At 40.5% G+C, this 12,809-nt stretch overlaps 1 protein-coding gene across 15 annotated transcripts in view; it reads right to left on the bottom strand.

The window, feature by feature from the left end:
- ephb3b (eph receptor B3b) overlaps positions 1-9,347 on the bottom strand; it is a 56,454-nt gene extending 47,107 nt beyond the window's left edge. For all 15 annotated transcript variants that reach the window (XM_019875355.1, XM_019875367.1, XM_019875360.1 and 12 more), the window contains exon 1: positions 8,625-9,347. In XM_019875355.1, coding sequence (XP_019730914.1) covers positions 8,625-8,688 — 64 coding nt within the window. In that variant the 5' untranslated portion in view covers positions 8,689-9,347. The remainder of the gene's footprint in view (positions 1-8,624) is intronic.
- Between the last annotated feature and the right edge of the window lie 3,462 nt (positions 9,348-12,809).

Below are 12,809 nucleotides of genomic sequence, written 5' to 3'. Positions count from 1 at the left end.
GCTGCCGCAGCTGGCGGTGCCTGCAGGAGGCGGCTCCGTGGGACCGTGGGGATTATGTAAATATCACGACAAAAGGTCACGTGTGATTGGTACGGCTTCAACTGAAATGTGCTGGAGTGAGCTAGTAAACACATTGCACGGCTGAAAACATGAGACCGCTTTTTTTTTTTTTTTGTCCTCCAAAGTGCAAGTGAAAATATGTTGTTGAAGGTGAGATCGTATTGTGTCTGGGAGCCTTTTTCAAGTACAGGTGATGGATTTTTTTGACAGCAGGCACGAGAAGGGAAAAAAAATGTAATGGGAACCAGTGAGGTAAATGCATCGATTAACATGAGTAATGATTTCCTCAGCATAGCATAAAATGCACACTTGTGCCTTCCTAACTGCATTGTGGTTAATTATTGGATATCGAATGCTTACAATTGAACACTGACATCACATTTTTCCAAGAAGTTGTTCTTACCATTATGCTTATAACACTGTTTTTAAAGAACAAACAAAATGTATTTTGCATGTCTTGAATCGTCTTCAAAAATTCTTAACCCCACCGACTTGTATCTTCACATCGCAATCCTTGTACCTCCAAAATCAAAATGTTCATCCTTTGTTGTTGTTGTTGTTCTAAAGTTTAACCTATAAAACCTTACGCCATATGGATTTTACCATGCATTCTAATATATAGCTATGACGTTTGAAAAATTCCACCTTTGGTAAACATAAACCTTAATTCGTAAATCTTTCAAAATATATTACTATCCTACACATTTTATTCTTGCCATTATATTATCATTAAGGCAACCTTAATTCGTAAATCTTTCAAAATATATTACTATCTTACAAATTTTATTCTTGCCATTATGTTATCAATAAGGTAGCACGGTGGTCGACTGGCTGGGTCCGCCTCACAGTGCAGAGGTGCAGGATTTGATTCCGGCTCTGACCTTCCTGTGTGGAATTTGCATGTTCTCCCCATGCCTGCATGGGTTTCTCCCAGGTGCTCCAGTTTCCTACCACATGCCAAAAAACATGCACTGTACGTTAATTCACTCTAAATTGTCCCTCCGGGTGAGTGTGAATGGTTGTTTGTCTATGTGTGCCCTGCGATTGGCTGACAACCAGTACAGGGTGTTACCCTGCCTACTGCAGCTGGGATAGGCTCCAGCACGCCCGCGACCCTCGAGATGATAAGCGGATTAAAAAATGGATGGATTGATATTATTTATTATTATTTTGAAAAGCTGATAAGCACGCCCGCGACCCTCGAGATGATAAGCGGATTAGAAAATGGATGGATTGATATTATCTTTATTATTATTTTGAAAAGCTGATGTGCTAGACTAAAGAAAAGAGAGCAGATTCAGAATCAGCGCACAAAAAAAATGCACTAGAAGTGTTAACTTGTATTTCTGCTGAAAAAAAAACAATTCTAAAAATGTATTGATCGATGTAATATGTAAAAATAACCCCCACACGTGTGGTCTCACCAAGTGTATGGATTCAGAAAAAAAAATTGTAATACCCAAATTGTGAGCTACCAGCCCAACGCCAGCAGTGTATTGAGCAAGGCCTGCTAAACTGAAACCAGCTAAAGTAGCTTTCTCTCCGCCTGAAGGCACTCAGTAACAAGGCTCCGGCCACTCTCCTGACAGTTGTAACTGTCAAGGTTTAAAAGAGTTGCAATAAATCAAAGGCCTTTTTTTCCCCTGCATCATCGTTTAAATTTGTTTGAGAAGTCTGAGGGTGGCAATGAAACTGTGGAAATGAGCCCAGAGCTGAATTTCCTCCTGTCTAACTCTACCCCGCCAACCTCCTGCATTGCTTCAACTATCCGTGAAGTTAGAAGAAACATAATGGACATCACATGTGTATTAAGTTCGTGGTCCAATTCCTAGTATGGTAAGTGCAAGAACACAAAGACTACATTGTGTGCAAAGACACATTGTCGTTTCATCCATCGTGTTTGCATAATTTTAGTTGTTGCTTCCAGTGTCGTTTTTTTTTTTATTTTTTTATTTATTTTTTTTTATGGATAGCAATAACTCATCTGTACATTTCTGATCGAGCATTTGCAGCAACACTTTTGAAGTGGTGGGGTGGCTAGACGCACATAGATAGTTTTCTCTATTGTCGAACAACAGGTGACAAACGATTTGTATTCCCTGCTGACAAACACTGAGTTAGATTCTTCTTTTTTGTCGAAGTTATTGCTGAGTTAAACGATGCCATGCAACTATGATGTCACTTTGTTTCCATACTGCCGGTAACACATTCATTGTGGAAACCTAGCATCAGTATTAGTTTAGCATTCCAAACAATCCCATGACAAATTGACCTTAAAACTAAAACTGTAGGTGACAACATCGCGTTGGGATGATAAAGAGTCTCTCGAGTCTGACAATCTGTGTTGCTGGAGTGCCTTGTATGTATATGGTATACATACATCATCAGCTACAGCTGTAGGAAGTTGCACACTCTGCCTATTTAAATATACACATCCTCTTTCACTGTATTTTTATTCACGACTGGAATATGATATCCCCGGGAGCTTGACAAGTATGTTTAAAAAAGAAACTATCCCGGTCTCTGAGACTTAGTCCCCTCCTCTCTCAGCGGTCCGAACAGGGACCCCCTCATGACCTCTGGTCGAGGGTCACAGGAGTGTGTTGTGAGTGGGTGAAACGCACAGCATGTAAAAACCCTTGACTGAATTGTATCTTTTTTTGACACATGGTCATGAAGAATGCATTATATGAACACGTGGTGCCGGCGTCACTTATAAAACATCAAATCCACGTAATAATACGTCAAAGGTGTCATCAGCATATGTCACTCATATTGTACAACCAAAAAGGGGAATGCCCCTCTGTCAGTGATATTGGCCAAGTGAAACAATCATGAACACAGACTCACCAATGAACTTTCATATTCTGCTTTCTGACCTCATGGGGAAACTTTTTTTTTTATTATTTATTTTTACACCGTAACTATCTAAGGTGCTCTCTCTAACACGACCAAACTATCAAGATCGCCCCCCCCACACACACACACACACACACACACACACACACACACACACACACTGTGCCACCCAGCTTGCTCGTGCACACTCTTTTTCACCCGCTTGAATTGTGTGTGCGTGTATGCCCCGTTCTGCTCTGCTGACTCGAGACAGCAGCAGTGGTGGGCAGGCTCAGACACATTTGGCCTCCCTAGCTTGGACTCCACAGTGGGTGTCAAAGACGTGCCATCCCGCAAGGCCCCTGGGCTCGATGCGATGCCAGCACGAGATGAGCCAACATACACACACAGCATAGGGTGTTTTGATAAAAAGCATCCACAGAAGACTTCTCCTGTCAATAACCTCAAGAATCCGTTTTGGTCTCTATTTTGACTATACTGCGGTCTGGTGACATGAACACACATAATCAAGCAAGTCAGGCGGTGGGTTTTTTTGTTTTGTTTTGTTTTGTTTTAATACCTTAAACAAAGATTAGGATTGCATTCAGTAGACAGTAGCAGATAAATGTCTGAGCAAACTTTTTGATTTTTTTTGGGGGGGGGGGTTCAAATCTGTCTGCAGTCGTGACACAATTTCAATTGCTGCCAACCATCACTGTGGAGTTAGACCCACACTCAAAATGAATTAGAAATACATTATACTTGTTTCTTGCTCCCGCTCTAATAGATGACTGGACAAATCACAGTGTACTTCTCATTACGCGCAATGCTTAAAAGTTACAATTCTGTTCTATTACAAGTGAAAAAATATAATTTTCCATTTTTACATTCTTACATAGTGTATTGATATTGTACTAAAAAATACAACTATATAAATACTATTTTCTTGAATGTTAACAATTATTTTTTATTCAAAGTTGTTTGATCCCGGTGATTGTCTGGTGATCAATCCAGGGTGTATCTTGCCTCTGACTCAAATTCAGCTGTGATCCGCTCTGGTTTACTTGTCACTCTAATGACGAAAAGCACAATTGAAAATGGATGGATTGATAGATATTTTTATGACTCAAATATAACGTTCATCTTATCATGCCTCAGAAATGAGCTTTATGTCCATTTACAACCAAGTACAAAAAGCTGAAACCTTTTTTTAAACTCATTCTTTAGTTAAATTTGGACATTTACTGCTGTTCTGTGCAGTCACTAGCATTTATATTTCAAAATTCATGTCAAAACAAAACCACTTTACATGAGGTGGTCAGAGTTAAGACAGGGTTTTAACAATATAAGTCGAGTAGAAATAAAAGTGTGCTCTATCTATCCTCCAGCATGGTGTGTGAAGGCACCAGCTGGCCAAAGATGGCTGTTGCCCGCCTCCATGCGAAATTCCAGCTCGGTAAATCTTTCCACGCCACCATTTGAGCCATGAAGTAGAGCTCTGTGCACATGAGCACTACTGCAGACCTGGATAGCATAAAGCATGTCAACTGTACTGTTTTCTGGTTCAATTTTGCCCAACATCGCCATACCACAACCACACGATACCCTCAATACCATCATCTCACCCTGACACGCACTTTGCTGTCTGACCCACGCCCTCTCCCTGAATGTCTTATGGCCATCTAAATCGAAATCATTATACATCTGTTCAATAGAGCTGCTGTCAGACAAATGAGCGACAAATCGGATGCAGAACCTGAATATTAAGGGCACACACTCTCACAGTTAAGCTTGATATTGCTCACGTTCATTGCTTGGTATTTAAGCGGATCACAGAAAGAAATACAGATAAACAATAATAAAAACAGCGATTGGCCAAAATTGAGTCCTCCGCTGAGGCTCGACAATCCTAATTTAAATCATAATTTAGATCATCATCAAATTGTTCTCCTCACAGATATCTGAATTTTATCAAATCAAGATGTGCTTAACCCAATTATAAATTAAAGAAGATCATAATTGTGAGTAAAAGTGGGATAAAATGTTGAGAACACCTTTATCCTGATCAATAGCAAAGTATAATCATAAAGTTTAGGTTAGGATCTGGATGGGCTCTTTCTTGGCCCATGCCTCACAATTTTACAGAGTCTGAAATTAGAGTTGAAATTAGTTGAGGCGTTTTTTGCGCAATGCTATTAAACCAACTGCAATGCAAATATTAAACTCCATGGCAAACAAGCATCATATGTAGCCACAGCTTATTAAAAAAAAATCAAATATTATTATGGCTATTTTAATGCAAATATTAAACTCCATGGCAAACAAGCATCATAATATGTAGCCACAGCTTATTAAAAAAAAACCCAAATCAAATATTATTATGATTCTGCATTTTTGAAAGGCTGAGCAGAATCGATCCACTCAATCGATGCGGAGCACATCAATTGACACTTTGTAGAAGCCTCCATGTGACAATTACACCCGTGCCAACGCTTATATACTCTTTCATAACACGAGATAGATAGATGTTGGGGTTTTTGTTTGTTTGTTGTTGTTGTTGTTTTTTTTTTGCAAATTTGCGCTCTTTTGTTCTTGCATCGCCTCACAAAGAATCCTAAATAGATCATGTTGAAATTTAAATAAATATCTCCAAAACATATTTTGTTTCGTAATTTGCCTTCCGTTGTTATGGAGAAGCGCAATGAAATTAACTTTGCATCGCTCTTAACATAAGACAAACACTCCAGTCAGCTGCCATATGTCGTTTTTTTTTTCTTTACTTCGTTCATGCTCGCGCCGCATCGTTCAAACTCAACTGGTCGCAAATATGATTTAGAAACACTGCTCACGCTTGGCACAAGCCGTGATTATTGTAATAACATAAAAATGATGACGCTGACAAGGACCCCCACTGTCATATACGCAGACTCGCAAGCGGTGTAAATCATTCGCCAAGCGTAAACGGGCCCAGGAAGCTCCCGCGGAGGTGTGATCTCACCCACGTTATACAAAAGTGCGTATCAGCTCTCCCCTTTTGTACGCAATCACTCCATGTTGGGCCATAAATACAGCTTCGGTGTTACAACGGACTACTGAACTCTTCTTTGTCTTATTCATTTATCGAGGAAATGTAGGTTGAAAAAATAAAGTAATAATAATAATTGCCGCCATCTAGTCAAAGGCTTCCCGGTAGAAAAGATACTGCATGTCACATCTGGACCGATGTGATCAAATCAATGCACGTACAATAAACATGAACATGAATATAACTGTTACTGTAAATTAGAGGGACTTGAAACATTGAATGGCTTCTTAAGCCCACAAACGCTACAGTCTACGCACATATGAGACACGTAAAACCATCTGGATTCACTTTAAACTGGCCTATAAAATAAGCTTATTTACAGAGTATTTTTGAATTATATTAGTTGCATTAAAACCCTCTGATTTGAACATTAAACACGTGTTATTCTGACCCCCAATTTTAGAAATAGCAACCATCGCCTTGAAAAACAAGAATAATGTTAAACATTTTCTCATTGAATGCGACTTATAATAACTGTTATAAATTGGGCCTCATTAAACTCAATTCGTAAATATTTTGTATTTGCATAAAACGTCAAACCCGCTTCTCTTTTGGGGGCACGCGTCACTAAAAATTAGCCACCCCGAACGAGCCAGAACCTGTAAGTCGATGTAAATTATTGTTTTTCTGCCTGTGTATGGGGAAGCCCACAAGACAACTTATAACTGAAAACCTTAAATGGAAGTCGGCCTGAGAGGAATGAGCACGAAAGAGAGGGAGCGCGAAAGAAGGGAGAGATGAAACCATTAATTATTCCCCGGGCTGTGTGACCTCGGGACCCGGGGAGTCTCGCAGTGGGGCCGGCTGACCCCCCCCCCCCCCCCCCCCACACGCCACTGTAAACCTTTTTATTGTAGCCATTTTCTCACACTTTTTTCTCACAATATTAATCAGAATAGCGTGTTGAGACTCGTGGGGACGCATTGAACACATTATTGTAAATAAAATTTCTGACTTGAATGCACATGCATATTTTGTGGACTTTTTAATACGCCCCCTCAAAGTACAACAAAACAGAATCAGTCTTCACCATAAATCAATGTGCTGGATTAAACGCTTCTAGGTAAACCCAACGCCGGGTCGGTGGGACAGAATTTATGACATCACTTTTGTAGCGAAATCCATCCTTTTTTAAAGCAGAGACGCAACCCAGTCCCGCGGTGCAATTGTAGCTCTTTTCGGCCTCATCCTGACTACATCTGGAGCTAACTTGAGCCCAGCAAGCCCCAAATCATCCATTCAAACCATGTGTTTTAAAGCACCGATGTCCAACTGGTGTCCGCTGTCCTTCAATGGATCACTCCTGCGATGGTCTATTGCAAATAATTATCAACTATTTCAAAGGTTCTGTATGCCTCGTGTATTGTCTTAAATACTCTGATTTAAAATAATAGCTCAACTTGTATTTGGGGGATGTTCTGATGAATTTATGGGTCAAGAACTTCGACAGCGCAACGTTCTTATCAGCAGACTTCAATAAAGGCAACGACGCGTTTCAGATAAGAGTTACACATTTCACTCTGAGAACTTCCGCACAAAAAAAAGTGCAACCAGACTTTTTTGTCTTTACCATAGCACAAAATGTAATTTACTTTGTGTAAAATGCAATGTACTATAAGTGGCGGGATTGTTAATTAACTATTCTCGCAACTATAGGCCAATACATACATTGTAATGAATTGATTGTGCAATTGATTTCTTATATTTATTTCCGGTAAAACAAACGGGGTAAACTATAGTGGGAAAGATTTTTGGAACCTTTTGCAAAAAAAAAAAAAAAAAGAAAAAAAGAAAAAAAGACACAGATGGCACGGCACACAGTCATGCAGGCAAATGGGCTCAAGCCAGTGGTCCAACGTCCCACTTTTCACCGCACTACAATGCACTCTCAAATCCAGCATTCATGCCATTCATGATGCAGGCTTTGGTGCTCTCCCTGCCCTTTTAACCACTTTTTGTCGTTTCCAAGGAGTAGGGACGAAAAAAAATGACGAATAGCTTACATAAATTTCCAAGTAAAAAAAAAAACATTGGCAAACTGAAATAAAAGTAATTTTATATCCAGTGGTGTTCCGTTATAATTCATGTGTATTTTAATTAAAACTAAATGGCAATAGGCGAAAGGAAATCTTTTTCAAACGAAAAGAAATATACACGTTTATATAATTCTGAAAGTGGGTGGTGTTTCTTTTTTAATTGAGATGTTTTTTTATTTTATTAACCGATCGACCTACTTTGCGTGTGTTACGGTCTGCACGTGAAAAGGCCACACAACCCTAAATGGCACGCAGTTAACCTCAGAAGAAGTGTTCTTAAAGTGGGGGGGGGGGGCACCACCGGCAGCACGTCGGCTCCCCGGTGAGATACAGTGTGGCGCAAATTCCCTCTAAAAGAGCAAGAAAGCAGCAGCAGGCGACGGCTAATGTTTCAAAAATAAGAAAAAAGGAGAATACACAACTTCCATTGTGGTGCTGAACAATTGCGCACTGAAAGTTGCACCTCCCACCCTCCGTAAAACAAATGCCTATTATGGGTCAGTGGAAGTGATTGGTTCTGACCCATTTGAAAACCAGTTGAAGCATACTGCATTTAACTTGAATGTATGCGGTTCAGAAAATGGATGGATGGAGGAATTTCTTACCTTCAACTGCAGTGGCTACGGGCAGCAAGAAGCTGCACAAGAGCAGAATGTAATCCATTGTCATAACGCGCTCATGTAAACAGACCCACGAGAGGGACAGTGTACACACTCCACGCACAGTCCGCTCCTTCCAGTCCCAACCTTGTTATGCCCACGGAACCATTCACCAAAACACCAAAAGGTGCGCGTTTATGGGAAGAAATTACACCATCGGGTGGTCAAAAATACAGCAGCCGTCCTCTTTCTCACTCTCTTGATTTTAAAAATCTCCAGTGCGCCTTTAAATTAGAAGCAGAGGAACCGGTACCAGAACTCCACTGGTGTCCTCCTTTTCCGCGCACTGAGCGGGTCAGCTGCGAGCAGGTAGTCCAGTCCGGGACCACACCATTGGCGCAGTAGTTCCACAATCAGGATTTCCCTTCTGAACAGTCACTGAGAAGCCCCCAAAAACATACAACGCCCACTTTCTGCGAGGAATATCCTAAAATCTCTTTCTGTTTGGTCACAACAGAGGAGAAAGACGCACTTGCGACACTACCATAGTGCGTGTAGTCCACAAAATAATTCAAAAAAAGTGTGGGAGCCCGCCCCCGTCCAACAACAAGCGATACTCCAGGAACCGGGTTTTTAAATGGTACAGTATTTATTCCCTGAGCGGTTGATCAGTGCTGGCTGCTGCTGTGGAACGTCTGCCTCGCTCTGTGCACTGGAATGAGGCGCACAGCGGTGGAGGAATAAGGAAGGGGGAGAGAAATAGAGAGAGAGAGAGAGAGAGAGAGAGAGAGGAAAGGGGAGGGGTCAGGCGGCATTGACAAATGTCAACCTCACCATCATGTTTATTGTTAAAATGAAATTAAAGTTGACTTCTCTTTAGATACCAACAACTGTTGTCTCGCAGCCGATCTGCGTGTGGATTCAATAAGAGCAACGATCCGTTTTCTCTTTTGACAAACCTAAAAGGCTAAAATCCAACAAATTGCCATTTTATGGGAGTACGACAACAGAGCAGTGTCAGGAAAAGGTTTTGGTGTTAAGGTTGTGTTACGTAGTTGTACTCCTTTGTTTTGCAGTCTGGCGCTGCGTTTTCCTGACTGTATGAGATTCAAACAACACACGCGCTCCTGTCCACAGGCATGGACACACAGCGCCCCCTGCGGATCGCTTCTATGAGCGAGAGGGAGAAAAAGAGAAAGACGGCAGGGAAGGGAGAATTTCTGATTATGAAAAAAATGTCATGATGAAAAACACCGGGAAGGAAATGTCACTATTTGGGTTCATCTGAGTATGATAGTGACATCACAAAATCAAACATGATCCTCACTGAATAATCAATACAATGACAAAAGGTCAAAGTTAAACACATTTCCTTAACATTGGTTTCACAGAATGCTCAGATTTTCTTCTGGTTTATTACATACAATGTACATTCACCACTGCACTCGGATGCGTGCAGAGAGTGATTCAGCTCAATAGGCATAACAAAATGTTTTTTTTTTCTTCTTCTTCGGCTCATAGAGCTGCAAAGTGTTTTCCTTTACTGCTAAAGCTGACAGCAGGAGGTGAGAGGGTATCTGCCACAGCCTGAACTTTACAGCCGTTCTCCTCATTCCCTCATTCGCCGCTGCAGTTGTTTTGTCGTATCACTAAGTGCCTGGGGTTCCTTCTCAAAAGTGAAACCATATTCCAGGGCATTTATCTTATCTATTTTTTTTTCACAGGCATTAAGAGATATGATCATGTTTCCAATGCTTAATTAGCATTTACTTACCTTTCTTATACATTTGAGCGGATGAAATTGGCGATAAAGCAAAAATGGAATGACGAAGGTATGTTCCCGCTTTTAGAGAATTTTTAATCGATACTGACGTAGTTTGAATGATCTCGCCTTCTTAGAGCTTGGCTGAACTGGGCAGTAATGAGCGACGGAATTGCACAACCTGCCATCATTTCTAAATACCGGTATGTTTCATATTGTGTTCTCTGCTCTATGTGAATAAAAAAGTTAAGTTGAAAGTAGACCAATAACCTCTGCTCATAAGGATACGTCACTGTTAATTCAAGCAAACTACGGGATGCAGGCCACCTTTACTTTTTTAACTTTATTCTGTTTACATAAACCAGCATTGATGTCAATTCAAGGGAATTCATCGGCTGGAAGTATTTCAAGAAATGAATATAAAGAGTTCAGGCATTTGCAAGGAAAGTAGACCTGTGAAATGTTGCAGGGAGGCCAAACGACTGTTCTGTTAGTGTAAAGTTGAAAGGCGATTGGATGTCATTTCCTGGGAGGTGCAAGCAGACAGACGTAACCGTGTGGTCTGTTGTGTGTCTCTTGCACGGACGCCTTAACACGGACTGCTGAAAAATATTTTTAGGGGAAAACCAAAATGTATGTGTTTTATTTTCAACCTATATTCAAGAGTTACAATAAATAGATGGAAGATTAAAGTGGACTCCCAAGAAACTTGAGATTGTTTTCCCTCTGTATTGATCTCATTTTTTATCACCACTGTTGTTTCGCTAAGTAGAATTTCTAAAAATATACACATGTATTACTTGCATTTATGTTCAAGTGCTACAACTACTAATAATAGATTAACAACAATCATCATAATAGTAATTTTTAAATATTTATAATAATGAATTGTTAATGCTGTAGGATTTAAAAAAAAATAAAACAAAAGCAAATACATTTAAAAGGCGTTTCATATTCTGATTGGACGGGGGCAGAAAAACAAAACTAAACAAAACACTGAGTTCATAATGTGTCTTATTGGTGACTTATTTCCTTTGATCAGTGGTCGCTTCAAAGCACACCATCTAAAGACACCGAAGCCCGGTCCCGGCTGCCTGGTCGCTATTAGAGGCCAGGATTACAAGTGCCACCCCTGTCATTTCACCAAGCGTCTGATCGCACTGACTCGCAACAAAATAAGATAAGACAACCTTCACAAAATACAGCTTTAGATTTCAAGCCTTTATCTGAGATTTTGTTGTGTATTTGTTCCCGTGATATGACAGTAATACAGTAATATGTTTTATGACGTCAAACACAATTCCCGAGTTAAAAGGAAAATCATATTAAACCACATGACGTGTCTGTATGTTCTCGCAGCGAGAATATCTGCATCATTAAATAGTTTATTTAATTTTTTTCTGAGATTTACAATTCGACATTTGATGCAGGTTTATTTTTCCTTTTACGGAGTGTATCGTTCTTGGCCTGTTTCAGGATGTTCCTAATGTAAATTTGAATAGTAAAAATTTCCGACATTTCCCATGGTTAATGGCCGTAACACATCAAAAGTTGATTGTTACCGTGGGCACAAAAGCAAATTATTACAGTGTATTACCTTATCCAATGCCCTTTATCCTATCTTCTAACTGCAATAACAACAAATTCCTGAATAATGCATTAACCCCATAACAAATCAATTTTGGTCTGATCTGCTTTTTATTGTGCTACCTTATGTAAATAGCAATATATTCTATGGACACACGTGCACAGATTAGAGCTCACAATGTGATCCAGGGAATGTCTGATGGCACCTGGCACATATTAGAAACACAGTTTGCAAAGTAGTCGACATTTCACTGCCATATGGAAATTTTTTTATGCTTACACCTACTGGGCCCTCAGCAGACACTCACAAACCTCAGCCGTTCGTCCTCCCCCTCATATTGTGCCAGGATATCAGTGTCTCTGTACGTTCTCTATTTCTCACACACACACACACACACACACACACACACACACACACACACACACACACACACACACACACACACACACACTATGGACCTTTTCTGACACGCAGCAAACTTTCAGTTCTTTTCCGCCATTGCAAATCACATATCTGGGCTGAAACACAAACACACACATTAACCCCACTTCTACAACATGTATAAAACTTTTACACACACACACACACACACACACACACACACACACACACACACACACACACACACACACACACACACTCTGTAGCTCTCATGTCTGGGTTCGGTCTAATAGCAGTGCTAATGTGATGTGAGTGTGAGCGGATCGCTTTACTCCCGCAATATTAAGGGAATGGTACTGCTGGTTGTGTTAGAGTGTCTTTTGACGTGTGTGTGTGTGTGTGTGTGTGTGTGTGTGTGTGTGTGTGTGTGTGTGTGTGTGTGTGGGTGTGTGTGTGGGTG

This window comes from Hippocampus comes, unplaced genomic scaffold (assembly GCF_001891065.2).
Source record: "Hippocampus comes isolate QL1 unplaced genomic scaffold, H_comes_QL1_v1.1 scaffold132, whole genome shotgun sequence".
NCBI classification, from domain to species: Eukaryota; Metazoa; Chordata; class Actinopteri; order Syngnathiformes; family Syngnathidae; genus Hippocampus; species Hippocampus comes.
This window is presented reverse-complemented; position numbering and strand designations above follow the sequence as displayed.